Source organism: Melopsittacus undulatus, chromosome 6 (assembly GCF_012275295.1).
Source record: "Melopsittacus undulatus isolate bMelUnd1 chromosome 6, bMelUnd1.mat.Z, whole genome shotgun sequence".
Taxonomy (NCBI): Eukaryota; Metazoa; Chordata; class Aves; order Psittaciformes; family Psittaculidae; genus Melopsittacus; species Melopsittacus undulatus.
The window spans coordinates 33,261,779-33,277,411 of NC_047532.1; the positions used below are offsets into that span (position 1 = coordinate 33,261,779).

At 42.3% G+C, this 15,633-nt stretch overlaps 1 protein-coding gene across 2 annotated transcripts in view; it reads right to left on the minus strand.

The window, feature by feature from the left end:
• Positions 1-15,287, minus strand: part of PLOD2 (procollagen-lysine,2-oxoglutarate 5-dioxygenase 2) — a 59,688-nt gene extending 44,401 nt beyond the window's left edge. For both annotated transcript variants that reach the window (XM_034063758.1, XM_034063757.1), the window contains exon 1: positions 14,885-15,287. In XM_034063758.1, coding sequence (XP_033919649.1) covers positions 14,885-15,005 — 121 coding nt within the window. In that variant the 5' untranslated portion in view covers positions 15,006-15,287. The remainder of the gene's footprint in view (positions 1-14,884) is intronic.
• Positions 15,288-15,633: the final 346 nt, after the last annotated feature.

The window sequence follows — 15,633 nt, forward strand, 5'->3', positions numbered from 1 at the left end:
AGAATGAATAAAGAACATGATATCTTAGGCTATCACTAAAACGGAAGTGAAGGCAGAGGAGAGGATTTTTCTCTATGGAACAGGTTAAGTTATGATTAATTTTTTGCCAAGCACTGCATTTTCAAATTACAGGGAACAGGAAAAATCTGATCATACCAGACTGTATCACCAAGCCAAGTGAATCCATTACTGAAAGTTTCCATGATGAGAGACTGAAAAGTCCTTGATCCAGATGACCAACCAGTCAAGCACTGACTATAACCATGGAATTTGGTTTGGAGTAGACATTTCACACCTACACCTTCCTGAGGAATGCTAACAACGAAGATTTCAAAACTGTATTTTACAACATAATGCAAATGACAAAACATGGACTGCATCAGATTCCTCCTATACTCAGTAAGTCAAAGAAAGTATTAAATCAATGTGCAATTACAGTTTGGCAAGCAAAAAATAATCTAATGTTCTTTACAGGATATTGTCATTCTCTTTTCACGCCATCCAAAGTAATTCCACCTACACAAGTATTTCAGGATTCACTATGCATCCTGGTATGTTACTTGAGCTTTGTGGAATAAGATGAAAGATAATGATGTGCCAAATCATAAGGATTTACAACCTGAGCTATATAAATGGACAAAGATGAACAGACAAATAACACCCTTTATATTGACACAAAACTGCAGAAGAACCTGTATTACACTCACAGCCAATGAAGTGATCTAAGTAGGCTGCCTCAGTTACGTCTGCAGACAGTCACAAAACAGGAAGCTATTTTTATAAATGTATGATTCACATTGGAAATGTTTCTTTTAACTTACTTGCCAATGGTCTATTTTTTAAAATTACAGATGAAGAGGCTGGGAAACATCAAAAGGAGTGTGACCAGCAGCAAGTCAAAGGGTATGATCCTGCCTCTCTGCTCTGCTCTCATGAAACCTCACTTAGAGTACTGTGTGCAGTTCTGGCATCCTCAGCATAAGACGGATGTGGAGCTGTTGGAGCCAGTCAAGAGGAGGGCCACGAGGATGATCAGGGGACTGGAGCATCTCCTGTATGAAGACAGGCTGAGAAAGTTGAAGCTGTTCAGCCTGGAGAAGGCTGTGTGGAGACCTCATAGCAGCCTCTGACTGGATGGCAGAGAGGGACTTTTCATCAGGGATTGTAGTGACAGGACAAGGGGCAATGAGTTTAAATTTAAACAGGTGATGTTTAGGTGAGATATAAAAGTGAATTTCTCTGTTGTGAGTGGTGAGGCACTGGAACAGGCTGCCCAAGGACGTAGTGAATGCTCCATCCCTGGCAGGGTTCTAGGCCAGGTTGGACATAGCCTTGGGTGACATGGTCTAGTGTGTTCCTGCCCATGGCAGGGGGGTTGGAACTAGATGATCTTAAGGTCCTTTCCAACCCTAACCATTCAATGATTCTATTTTCATGTCTCTTCTGCACCACAGAATTCTAGGTGCATGTGACACCTAAAAATTATTTTAACTGCAGCAGAACTGTAATTATAGCATTTAGAATCCATGTAGAATTAGATTTCCTTTGTAGACTACTACGTCGTTGTTGAGGTTTTTTGGGGTTGGTTGTTCAGTTTGATTTTGTGGTTGGGTTTTTTGGTGTTTTGGTTGGGGATTTTTTTTTGTTTGTTTGCTTTTAGTAAACTGTGCCTGACCAAAGAGCACAAAAAGCATGCTTTTTACTCTGTCTGTAGTGAGTATGGACAGACAATGCAAAGTGCATTAAGTTATAATTACCTTGGAACATTACAGAGGGCATTATTAACCAAATGATGAAGGAGCACTGTAGTCTTCTAGCTAGTAAGACATTACAAAAATATTAACACAATTCCTGTAGGCTCCCGTGACTTTATTTAGATGCAAGTGACAACTTGCACCATTTTACTGGCAGAGTTCCACCAAGCATAGCATGGGAGATAAGTGTTTCTTCCGGGCTAAGTGAGGGAAGAGAATGCTTCTGCCAACCAAATACTTCTGCTTATTTCTTTTTAACCTTTTAATTTGATTCACTTTGAAATACCTATGCTTTGTTTTCTACATTTAGGTACAACAACCTCTTATAGTACACTTGTCCCAGTTGTGTCTCATAACATAAATCTAAAATGACTTTCACATACAGGAGTGTCAACATGCAAGTACAACACAGATCCCAGGGGAGTAAGTTCATCCAAGTGCCATTTCCATTTCAGGATGTGCTCAGCTACATCTATTTTCGCTGCAGCCACCCACGGTGTCCCTGCTGCGCAAAGCAGGTTCAGTCACACAAAGAGCCCCACTGGTGCAGATGTTCAGTGTAGCACCACAACCCTTACCACAGGCTGAGTTGCATGCATATGTTGCTCTGAGCAGTTGAGTGACAGGCCCAGAGTCCCCTGCAGTATCAGTGTGCCAGCGCCAGGGCTCCAGCTGTGCAATGAAGACCTAGGCCTAGCAGTGGAAAGCTGTCTGCAATTACTCAGACCCCAAGTTACCACTGTGGCCCAGTACCCCCAAGGAAGCGAGCCACAAAACTCTCTGTTTGCAAAACCCCATGATGAATTCTAGCTGCAGCTAGACACTGTTCCTGGTTCACCACCCTGTTTGGCACAAACCCCTGCCCCAGCCTCCATGTAGGTGTCTACCCTAAGGAGCTGTGCTGCATGGTGTTACATGTAGTCTTGAGCTATCTTTAAGTCTGCCTATCCCCCCCCACGAGAGGACAAATCCACACTTCTAGTAATATTTTTCAACAAACAATAACAGCATCCTCAAAATGTAAACTTACATGAAACAAACAACACAGCAGGTGGTCACAGCCCTCCACACTTGCAGGGCACTGGGATGCCACAGAGGGTACAGACTGCCTGGCAAGACTAGGTTCTCCCAGCATGCAGCCTGCCAGAGGCATCTTGGCAGGCACTAAGGGGGATTACCAAGCTTGGCATTTATTTCCACATGTAAAGTCAGTTTGTGTAAAAAGGAAATGAAAACCCTACACTGAAGTTCAACGGGAAGGCATGAAAAACATTTCTGAAGAGCTTCATGCCAGGTATGAGTATGCTGAAGTTACTAGAGTGCAATTATTCCAGACAGCTTTCCGATACTTATAGTCACAAAACAGCTGTTCCATTTTGAAAACAAGCCTGAAAGAGCATTCATTTGGCCAAGAAAAGTATATCCAGTGACAAAAGAATTCATTTTTACATGCAAATTAGGAAACCCTTTAGCACTCAAGTTGTGAAAGACAACACTGCATAGAGAGCACATGCAACTTACTAGGAAATCCAGTGAAGGGTTATCAAAACATCTCTTATTCAGTCTTTTGTGCTGCTACCATGAGGGATCTGACTGAATCATAAATATTTATTTCCACATGTAAGAACTACAAACCAATGCCTTTGTCATCAGTGAATTGCCTGGCAAGGTCTCAGCCAAGAATTGACATGGCAAGATTGCTTTAAGTAGCAGTAACCCCTCTTCTTGTACTTGGGCAAAGAAGTAAGCAAAGAACTGCAGTCATTCCTCACACACCCACATGGTTCTTATTTATCTTGAATGAACACTGACAGAGATTACTGTATAATTTCTACCAGGGGTTGTGGGCACTAGTACAGTAGATTCAGAGCAGCCAGAACTGAGGATGTTGATCACAGCTGCATGGGAGCTGACATTTAGTCCTTGGATTCAAGCACCATGGACTTCTCTGGAGCAGGAGTAAGCTGTAAGATCATAGGACATCTGTGCATGGAACTACGTTATGCCATTAAAATCTATTTCTACCTTCAAAACTAGTCGTTTATAATGGTAAACAGTTTACAGTTCTAGTATCCATATAAAACAACCTACTTTCTCCTTTGCAGATTACACTGCTCTCAGAACTGCTCAGTGGAGTAACAATTGTGCATCAACATCACCTTTAAATAAGCAAAGAGGCATACAACTGCAAAACAATTCACCAAAGGTTTCCAGCAAGCAAATAAACAAACTGCTAGAGAACATGGAAAAACCTAGGAAGTATACTAGGAATATCTTTGTGGCTTTAAAAAACAGAAACAAACCAGAAACCCATACATGCACAGTGTCAAAGGAAGGTCAGGTAGTAACTTTGGCAGTGATCTGCATGACCTTAAGGCACAGTCTGGGCACATACCTGGCAGCGAAGATGGAAGAGATTGATATCTGGAAGAGGCACATGAATGCATCCAAGTCCATTAATTAAGCAATGTAATTGTGCCTGTTATTATGTCTTTTACACCTCCAGAGATGCAGCAGACCAACAGGTTATACACACACACCCCAAAAGGGGAAAAAAACCAAACCAACAACCCAACCCGTAGACTGGATTTACCTTGCCTTTACACCAAGCAGGAGCATCCTTCTCCATCACCGGAAAGGCACACTAACACACAATACAACTGAAAGTGTTTTCAGCCTGGATTCCTCCCGTTATGCTTCAACAGCACAGTAATGAGGACTGTTCAAGACTAAGTGGAACAAAGAGCAGATGTCAGAGTGCAAATTAAAGTTCTCATATGGCTGTTTACTTCCAAGGCAAGAAACCTACCCATGTATAATCATCTCAAACTTACAAGTCCTGACTTGCCATGCCACCTTCCCTTACAACTTTGTACTGTGCCAGTAACCAGTAAGTGAACTAGAGAAATTGCCCTCAACAAGTTCTATTTTCCTTCCTTAAGCAGCTCACCTAAAGCACATGCTCCATCAAGAAAACTCACATTGTGAGACTTTTACAGTAATCTCATTAGAAACAAAATGTAATAAGGAGTTTCCCCAACTTCCCCATCCACTATATTCACCTGAAAGGGGAATATTTTTGTGCCTGGAAGAGAAATTGGCCCTCAGCCTAGCTGCTTGCACACCAGAAGCTCCTCGTGGGAGCTTTCCAGCATGTCACCAGCCCTGTTTGGAGAACATGCCATTTTAATATCACTGCCCTGGTAAGCATATTGAGTTAGTGCAGTTTGAGCTGTACATGGGTCAGCTTAGAGTATGCAAAGGCATAGATCTGTAACAGGCATGCAGTATCTAGTTTCTCATATCCTCATGATAAAACTGATAAATTTTGGAAGAATAAAACTTTAAAAACTATTTAGGAATATAGTGCTGCTATACAACTAACCTCCTGTAATTTCTCTAACAGATGAGTTGTATTTCTGGAAGATATCCTGGAAAATGTAGTGTATTCTACAGTATCTTCTGGACAAGATGAAGCTTACCAAGATCCAAAAAAAGTGTGTGATATAAAGCTTGTTGGAAAATATATTTATAGAAGCAATTGCTGCTTCCTCCATAAAACTGAATAACATAATAGTCCAAGTTCCCAATTAATTGAAAAACTGTGAAGAGCTTTTAAAGAGAATACAGCACAAGATTTAAGCCATCAATAGTAAAGAAAACATGAAAAAACTGAAATGGACCATTGGGCTACACAACACTATATGGAGTCAATATAGTCATGATAGCCAATTCTCTACCCATGCAAGTTTTGATGACTGTACTAAAAACAACTTTTCTATATGCTTGCAAGCTATGCTGAAGCTCTGCAGATAGCTAGAGGATCCCTGATGGTGGCAACAACAGCTTCCCTATTTATACAGACTCAGGCTGTATGCTCAAAACCCAAAGAATTGTTAAATAAACTAAAATGTTTAAATATCAAACAGCACTTTTAAAATCCAAATTTTTAGCACATGATCTTCCACTTATCACTCAAGAAGGCAATACAAGGCTCCTCGAAAAGTAGATTTTTATTTCCCTTTTAAACAGGAGTTATAGCCTAAACTTCTATGTCAAATAAAACTTGAAAACTCACACACTCTGCAAAGATGCCAAACAGCTGAAAATAAGAGAAACCCATCATATGCAGTGTAACCATGACTGCTAGTTATACATACATATACTTGGTTAATGCAATCCAGAACACAAAAATGATCTTAAGAACATAACCTGAAAAAGACAAACCTCAAACATATATATCTACCCACTGTCAGTTTCTATGACATGCATATGGTCAAAGAAAGTAGTAAGCCAACAGAAGAATTTGTGGTCAAATAAAACTTTTGGCATAGAGAGGGAAAACACAGAACTATCCAACAGTTATTTATTTCCCCCAGGATTCTTTAGATACATGACAATGTGCTGAAATAGCAAATATGGTCATCTTCTTTTCTCATGAAAGAAATGTGCATTACACTGCAGGAGGGGGAAAGATGAATGGAGCATAAAAAGTACTACTTCATATTTGGAAGTTCTCGGGCTTTTTAATCTGATTTTTATATTATACAGTCAATTTCTGTTCTGCACAACATTTTGCTGCACACCTCCACTCATGCCACATCTAACTGCTTCTCAAGAGAGACAGACTGATTTCAAAGTCCCATTAAGAACTTCAGGAAAGCTAAACTCCTGACAGAATCAAATCTGGCCAGGGATGTTAAGGTTGACAAGAAAAACTTCTACAGGCAAATCAGGGATAAAAGTCAGATGAGGGGAAATGTGGGCCTGCTCCAGAACAACATGGCAGACTTGGTTACCCGGGAATGAAGAACTGCCCTCTGTAAGACAAAATCAGATCTGAAACCACCTAAGCAACCTGAAGGTTCACAAGTCCATGGGATCTGGTGAGATGCATCTGCAGGTCCTGAGGGACACTGGAGGATGAACTGGCTAAGCCACTGTCCATCGTATCTGAGAAGTTGTGGCAGGCCCATGAAGTTCTCACTGACTGGAAACAGGGAAATATGACCCCCATTTTTAAAAGGGAAAAAAGGTAGAACCAGAGAACTACAGGCCAGTCAGTCTCACCTCAGTGCCCAGCAAGAACATGGAGGAGATCCTCCTGGAAAGTATGGTAAAGCACATGGAAAATAAGGAGGTGACTGTGACAACCAAATGGTTTCACAAAGGGCAAATCATGCCTGACAAATTTGATGGCTTCCTATGACAGCATGACAGCATTGGTGAATAAGGGAAGAGAACTGGTATCATCTACCTGGACGTGTGCAAAGCTTTTGACACTGTTCTTCAGAACATCCACATGTCTTTGACAGATGGACCACACGGGTGGAATAAGGAATTGGCTGGATGGTTGCAGTTTCAGTTACTTTTGAGTAACTGGTATTGTTGCAACTTCCCCAGCTGGAGTTAAGTGTTGCCTGTCACAGAGTTCTCCCTCTTCCCATGTGTTTTATGGGAACAAAGAAACTGGGTTAGCAGAAATGCATGATTATATTAAGCAAGAGCTGCTTTGAATTTTCTCTTAATACAGAAATTTACCCTATATTAGCACTTGCTAACACAGCCACTGAACAGGATGCTAAGTATTCTCGCCCCTTCCCCAGCTTCCCACCCCTTTCTGCTAACTGAATCCAAACTAAGTTTTCCAAGACTTTCAAAGAGACTTATCACTCAAGACTTATCACACCATTACTGTCAAACGCCATCTGCAGTCTAAATTCATTTATGAAGAGGTGAACAGTGCTGTAGAAACAGTGCATTTCAGAATCTAAAGTTTGTTAGGAAAATACGAAAGATTTCTCACATGAAAAAAAAATCTCTCATGCTTTAATTCACAGCCCACAGGGATGAAAACAGGTATTAATTTCTTCCATGTGTACTGACTGAAACAGCAAACCTGTTGAACTGCTGTCTTCTGCCTTTTATCACATCATTTCTGATATCACTCAGATAGAATATCTAAAACGTTTACATGGAAATGATTAACCATTGAATAAAGCCAGTTCTAAAAAATTAAACGGCCTCCAACAGTAGGGAGTAGTTACAGTACTCTGTAGTAGTAGTAGTAGTAGTAGTTACAGTAGTAGTAGTTACATTATCTCTGTAACTACTGTATATGCACTCACATGCTTTGAAAGATGTTACTGCCAACATTAATCCACAACTTATTTCAGAAAACATCTGAAAGCTGATTCTGTCTCAGCTCTCAATTTACTCTTTTCATTTAGTACTACTGAATATACAGTCAACAAGAGCTCATTAAGACTGGTATGTGCACTCATCAATCACCCATGTCAGTCCTGGGTGAAGCACTGAGCAGTGCTCAGGCCCACATCTATTCTAATGCAAAATTTCCTCCTTTTGATAGCTGAACAAAACCAGATACAAGCAGCAGCAGTCAGACCCTGTTTACTGAATCAGTTATTCCATAGTAAAGCAAAGATAAGACACTTTCCTTAGTTCCCAGATAAGAAAAGAATTAAAGTCAGCTGTTTGTAGATGACATTGCCATGCATGAGGCAACTCCTCCAACAAGAGCTTCCTAACTTCCTGACAAGCAGGGAACAGATCAGGTTACAGCTGTTTATTAGTATACAGATAGCAATCAAACCACAAAAATCTTCTTGAGAGTGGGAGTGGATGGAGTCATGGCACAGGCTGGGTCTTGCCTGAATGCACAGACTGGATGGCCCTGCTATAAACTGTCATCAGGGCTGTGCAGCTGAGAGCAGGACACAATTAACATCAGCTGTCTAAGTGAGAAAGTTTACTCAGCTTCTGCCTTTTTGCAGCCTTGTCCTCCCTCTCTCGAATTTATATCTAGAGAAGTATGCTGTTCTTAAGCTGCTGTTTAGCAACTCCAGCTGTTTAAAGTAAAGTGGTCAGGCACAGCACTAGGCATTGTTGAAGTCCATTTTCTGACAGCTAATCAATCCATCACTGAAATTCAGCAGGTAACATCTGCAATAACAGACTAATTAGTCTAGTGTCTAATAGCACTTAGATAATAATAATAGTGTCTAATAACACTAGTGGCTGATAACACTTAGACTAGTCTTTACTTTAAAAAAGAGAGAGAAAGTGGAGCTGGAGTCATCCTGAAAATGCGTAACTGTCGATGCCTGCACCATGGTTCCTGCTGTCAGCAGATGCTACCACCCGGATTAGTCAGTTCATTTGAAAAAACTGCCCTGCAGCTTCACATCTGGCCCTATGTCCAGATACTAGTCATGTAAAATTCTCTAAACAGAAACACAGACCACGCAACCCTGGAAAAGAAAGAAAACATCCTTTTCAAAGATCCTTCTGTCTGACCAAGCGACTTAAACTCCACACTTGAGATATGTGTAGTGCCCCGATTTGAACTACTCAGTCCTTCAAATCATGCAATTGCACCAAAAACTTCTGTGACAGGAGACACCATGAGACAGATGCATATTTAAAGATGCTTTTAACATCAAGCACTTGATCCAGCTTAAGTTTATGTTTAAGTTTTCTTAAGTTTATGGGCCTGGTTCTGATCTAACATGTACAATTGCTTTACAGTGATGTAAAATAGAATTGGTAAACCGCTTACAGAATAGCCTTAGGCAACACATCGCTATATTAGTTTCATGTGAACTACAAAAATAGAAAAAAAAAAACCAACAAAACAATTCTATCAGATACTGATTATTTTCTTTCATCAAGAACCCCTAATAGACTCATTCAGTACATTAACACTTAGACCCACGGCTACATAATCAATTGTCAGAGGAATGGCATTTAAATGCCAAACCTATTTTTGTTTCACATTTTGCTGCTCTTTCCCCTTACAGTTTGCCTTAATTACAAATACTGCCTATGTCAGCTTTAACAAACATGCCTGCAGTTACATTGCAAAAATCAGTACTATCACCACAAAGAAATACCCACACCCTTGCCTTTATTTTTTTTTCCCCGTGTCTGTTTTCTAAAGAAATCCACAGTGGATTGATAGATTTGCTACTTGTCTAAGAAGAAACCCTGGAATAACTTCAACAGGAAGACCATAAAAGCTTGTGAGTCAACAAGGGTTTCTTCAGAACTGATCTATACATTCAAATGGAATGTTTTAAGCCAAGGAAGAGTCATACTGCTTAACCTTAAACTATTAAGGAAATTGGTCTGTAATTAGTACTCCATTAGAAAAATAGGCATGCATTTTAAAAGAAATTGTACAGTAATCCACAGTACCTTTAATTTTGGTTCAAGCTGAAGCAGAATGAAATAATTAAATATGCCAATTGCATAATTTGTCAATAACTTCAATATTTCAATAATTAGTAGGCACCTAAGCTTCTGCAGTCTCAGTGCCGAGTTGGTACCATTACCATTAAAATATTATATTAAAAAAGGCACACGGGCATGTATGTGCACTGAGAACATGAAGACAGATTATGCTGATCATCAAATGAAAGATTTACTGTTTCCTTAGAGGACTTCTCATTTCTTTGTTTTTCATTTGTTCTTCCTCCTGCAAAGTGTAAATTAAACCCTAGTTCCCGATTCAAAAAAATAAAACAAAAAAAAAAGTGAAATGAATCCACCTTGAGGAAATACTCCAGAAGCAGTTCCATTAAACCACCTAAAGCCAGTTGTGGAATTGGGCTGTGCTTGCAAGCACGTACTCCTTGATGATTAACTGCCGTTTATTCTCTAGAGCTACAACATTCCCGCACATACAGACACACATTCCTGTTACTCATCTGTTTGGTCAAGTTGCGTTTTGTGCTGGAAAGAAACACTCTCTATGTATAAATTAAGAGGGAACAAAAATACTCTTCACTTTTGAACTTCTCTGGTCTTGCAAGTGGTCCCTCAAAAACTAAGAAAAATTGACATCATAAATGAAAACAAAAATGCCCTTATCACAACCATACTTAATTCTTCATGACAAGGGAATTCACTTGAGCAGTGTGTCAAGTAATTTGCATTTTGGACTAGCAGCTCTACACAAATGGAAAGATACTGGTTTTGATTACACAGTGTAATAGTGTTAATTCAACAAACAAAACACTTGTCCATGAAGAGACTAAGTCACTCTTGCTTAAGTAAGCAACAGTGAGGAAAAAAGCCAAGAACTTGCATATAAATCATTACTTTCCATAACATGGCACCAACATTAAGAAAACTTTGAGAAATAATCTGTTAGTTTAGACCAGGAATGTGTTTCACACAAAACCCCCCTGCCTCATATATCCATGGTGGTCATTCCACTGTACCTTTACACTGCAATTTACAGCATCAAATGCTGACAATAAAGGTCACAACGTTTACCTTTTCTTGTTTTTAATTAGAAATGCATCATAGTCGAAGTTGCAGTGATTTTATCCAACCCTCTGCATTATCTCTGAGAGAAGCAATGTCACATTCACCACTGTGGTCTACCTCTACAGCCTAATTATTCTGTCACCTAAGGAAAGAAAGAAAGAAAAGCCCAGCAAAAAAAAAAATAAAAAACAAACAAAAATCACCACTATTTTTTTATTATTATTATTTTCAACAGAGATTGGCATTGCACATTCTCTAAACCTGATGCCTTGAAGAATTCAGACTGCCAACTCTAGCTGTCTTCAAGGATGCACTTTTCAAAGGAAAAGCCATGGAAGAATGACATGCTGTTTTGCACCTCTAAGCCACATTTGATTACTTTTAACAAATTTCCAAACACAGACATAGCCCACCACACACTGTTTTGTTTGTTATTCACCATTTATTTCAAAGGTGGACCCTAAAGGTATCTACATCAGTGACAGTCTCTGAAGGGGTGTACGCTGATGCTACATGCATTCCGAAAGAGCCCCCAAGGAGTCGGGGTGATGATGCACCAAAACACAGCTCAAATGCTATCTCCTGCTGTGTTGGGTCCTGGGTACATCATTCTGCCTTTACTCTTCACCTGTAAGGGCAGGTGGCAGCTACTTCATACAGTCCTCACATAACGAGCACAAAACTCCCAAGTGTTCTAGAGGAGGCTTTTCCCCAGCACAGGTTTATGCAGCAGCTTTAGATACTGCACTGACAAGATGGGACAAAAGTTGTATCAGAGAAGCATGAAAATTGGGCAGAGAAAGGGAAGCAGGTATACAAGTGTTATACTTATGGCCCCTCCTCCACCAAGCAGGCCAAGTCTTTTAGTACTTCTAATAAGTATGTCCAGATGGTTGAATGACCAAATTCCCTTGTTTGCACACAGGTGCCTCAAAAGGAAAGGCATATCAATCACTGTCACTCACAGCAATCATTTTGGCTGAGTCCAAAGAAGTCAACAGAAATGGCTGTATGTGCTCCATCTCCAGGTCCTTGCACAGCTAGACCAGTCAGCAATTACTTCCTAAAGCGCTTGTGACCAGCATCAGATACCAGGGTAGAGGAAAGCCTGCTGCTCCCACTGCCTGCCGCGCTGGCTCTGGACAGCCACCTGCGCTGTCTGGCCCTGCTTCCTGACAAACCCTCTCCTAACCCATCCTCCCCACCCTCACATTTTGGAAACACAGAGATAGAAATGATCCACAGGGCCCACCTCAAAACCTGCCCGTTTGCCACCGTTACAACCTGCGGCCCCGACGCCTCAGTGCAGCCATGATCCAGCTGGCCCAGTCCCCACAGCTGCTCTGGGGAACAGACTTCAAGGCAGTGAGGCCATTTCCTGTGCCAACAGCTGACTAGTAAAACATTTTAGGTGGGAACATTATTTGCATCTGTTGCCAAGAGCAGTGTCTGCTTCTAGCACAATGACAAATGTCTTTTCCGCTTGCTCTCTTGTATGTCCTGGACTACATTACATGATAAGCAACATACATGCAGCAAGTATGGTGCAACAGAGATTTTAATGCTGTTCTTTTAACACAGAAGCTTTTACATCTTCACCATACAGGAGTCAGTGTTTCAAAGCTCAATGACCCTCTTCTCTGTGACTGCTTGAAACACAAACCTGCAGAAAAGGAGCACAGGAGGGATTTTGGCAAATAGTTTACCGCAGGGTCCCTCTGGCTGCTCACTGTTCAAGTAATCACTGCTATGCAACAGCCCATTCTCTTGCTCTAACTTTTCCAAGCCTTTCTATGTTAAGCAGCAAAGCCTTATTCAGAAATATAGATGCAGCTTGGCAGTTGATTTCAGATACTCTTATTACAACTTATTTCTGAAGCAAGCAATAACATTAATGAACTGCTTTAAAACCTGACATGTAAATTATGTCTTTGCCTGCTGCTTTACATCAAGTTGCACAAAATATCAAGAGACTAGAAATTAAAACCCAGATTTCTAGAACTGGAAGCAAATTAAGTACTGGCCTTCTTCAAGCAAGAAGCACAGACTCCGGGAAAACATTTAAGGGTTAAAACTGGAATAAAAATAAGTAACACAGCAGGCAGTGTCTGGGGTCACAAAACTACTCAAGGAGTAGTTTCAACCCAGAGCCTTTAACAATTCATGTTTAAATTAAGATCCAAGATCTTCTTGTGTGAACATCTACATATAAATGTACCAGTGCTTCCTAGCACTGTAATTTTTGTAGCATATTTATTATTTATACAGATGTAGCAGTCTATGTTGGGGTTGCTGAATTGTACAGTGCTGTCTGGACTACATGCTATACTTTTCACACCTTTAAACACCAGCAGGATTAAAGAAAAATCCTTAACATGCTAGCTATTATTTGTATCAGCTTGAGGTCCTGCATCTCAAGTATGAGGTTGAAAAAGATGCATTATTTTAATAGATATGTTTAAGAAATCATAACTGTGATTGCAGTAACTGATTTCCAAATGAGCCTGACTTGCAATATCACTGTCCTGAAGACAGAAGCTCAACTATTTACCCAAAACTCTCCCCTTAGGCTGCACCACCAACGGATAGTGAACACTGATCCGTAATGCCCACACCCCTAACAGACCACGAATCACAGCACATACCACAACCTTCAGAGAAATCCTCTGAATGACCAAAAGCAGCAAAATATTCAGAAAACTGGGAATAAGAAATTCATTCAGTGGAGTCTGGTCTCCATCAGCACCTTTATTTTAATTTTTTTTACATTAGTTGTCAACCGAGTCAGCACTTTTTCTACCAAAATGAGAACTTGCTTTTCCCAAAATAAAAAAAAAAGGTTTCTCTTGCACATCAGAAGAAAATTAATCTCAGTATTAAAAATAACTTGATTACACTCTTGAGTAGTTTACTTGAATAGTAAGCCAAGAAATTAAACTATTTTGGATTTCATGTGGTAATCATCTAGAGGGATGAAATACCTTTGTATGAAATACAGATTCTAAAACAGCATCAGAGCAAGAAATATGTTCTGGTATACAGGTGGGCATACATGTTCTTGGACACCTCTCTGAGGGAATTTCCTGTATACATTCTTTTATTTACACAATGAAGATAAAATTTCCCTCTGTCTTTTGAATCCTTGAAATTAAAGTGACTATAAAACACAACAAGCCTCTACGGGACAGGAAGGTGGACCAAAGCCTTCAGCTGACTTTTGCATGAAGTAGGAAACTTCAGCAGCGTTTGCTACAGTTCAGAGAAGAAGCGACTGACGGTATGCTTTTCCCAGCCTTGGAAAAACATGTTCATCAACACCTTGTGTCTCAGCGAAAGGGAAGAAAAGGGGGAGGGAGAGGGAGCGGGACGGGGAAGAAGGAAAAAAGTCATGGACATTCACTTCCCATTATTTTATTTATTTTCTTCCCCCAGGGGGATTATGCATTTAAGACCCACCTTGGCAGTTAAATCACCTTCAGCCAAGCGGTTTCTCCCGACGGCAGCCGAGGAGCCCTGCTCCCGCCGGCGCCGCAGCCCCTTCCCGCACCGCTGGGCCCCCTCCCGCTCAGCATTTTTAAGTGCGGGGTGGAGGAAGCGATCGGGATTAAAAATAACTAACTGGAAAACCGGCGGCTCCCAGTCAGTGCACCCGAGACGGGAGGGTTTTCCTTTCCTGGCGGATGTTATCGACCCGGGAGGCACAAAACCGCCGGTACCGCCCGGCCGCCAGCGCATCCCCGCCGCCGCCACCCTCACTGCGCCCGAACGCACCTCCCACAAGCGACCGCGCCGCGGTACTCCACAACCGCACCCCCGACCCCTGCATCGCGCCTCACCTGCGGGGCCGGGGCCCTGCTCGGGGTGCCTCTCCGCCGCTACCAGCAGCGCCAGGGCCAGCAGCAGCAGCGGCGGCGGCGGCAGGAGAAGGCGCGGCGACCGGGCGCCGCTCCACGCCATCTTCCCCTCCGCACCCGCCTGCCTGCCGCCGCTCCCCGCGCCGCCACCCCCGAGGGAGGAGGGGGGGAAGGAGGCGGGGGATGGAAAACGAGGGGGAAAACCCGGTGCCTGGGTAGCCGCCTCACTCGCGATGCCACTCCTCCTCCGCAGTGGGTAGGAACGAAGAGCGCTGCCGCCCGCCACAGGCTTTATACGGCGGTGGGAGGACCCGGGTAGCGAGGGCACCCGGCGGCGCAACACGAGCCCCTTGTGGCGCCGCTCCCGGTACACGCTGCTGCTGCCGCCGGGGGAGGGACCAGCGGCCAAGCCCCGCCCCGGCCTCCGTCGCTCGGGCAGCCGCCGTAGGTGCGCGGCGCTACACGCCCTCCGGCCTCCGCTGGGATAGAGCGGAGTGGGCCAGCGCTTAGTATCGGAGTTGGTCAGGTCTGGCTCGACCCAGCGCGGTGCTTCTGCTTTCGGTACCTGTCGGGGTGAAGTGGCCTTTCCGACCCGCTGCTGGAAACGCTCCCGACGTGCTGGCTATGTGGGGAATACTTGCCTTCCCCTGCAAGCGTTTTGTCAGGGGTTCCGTTGCCCACCATTATGTCCTGATAAACATATTCCTGAAAAAATATTGTTCGGGAGACTG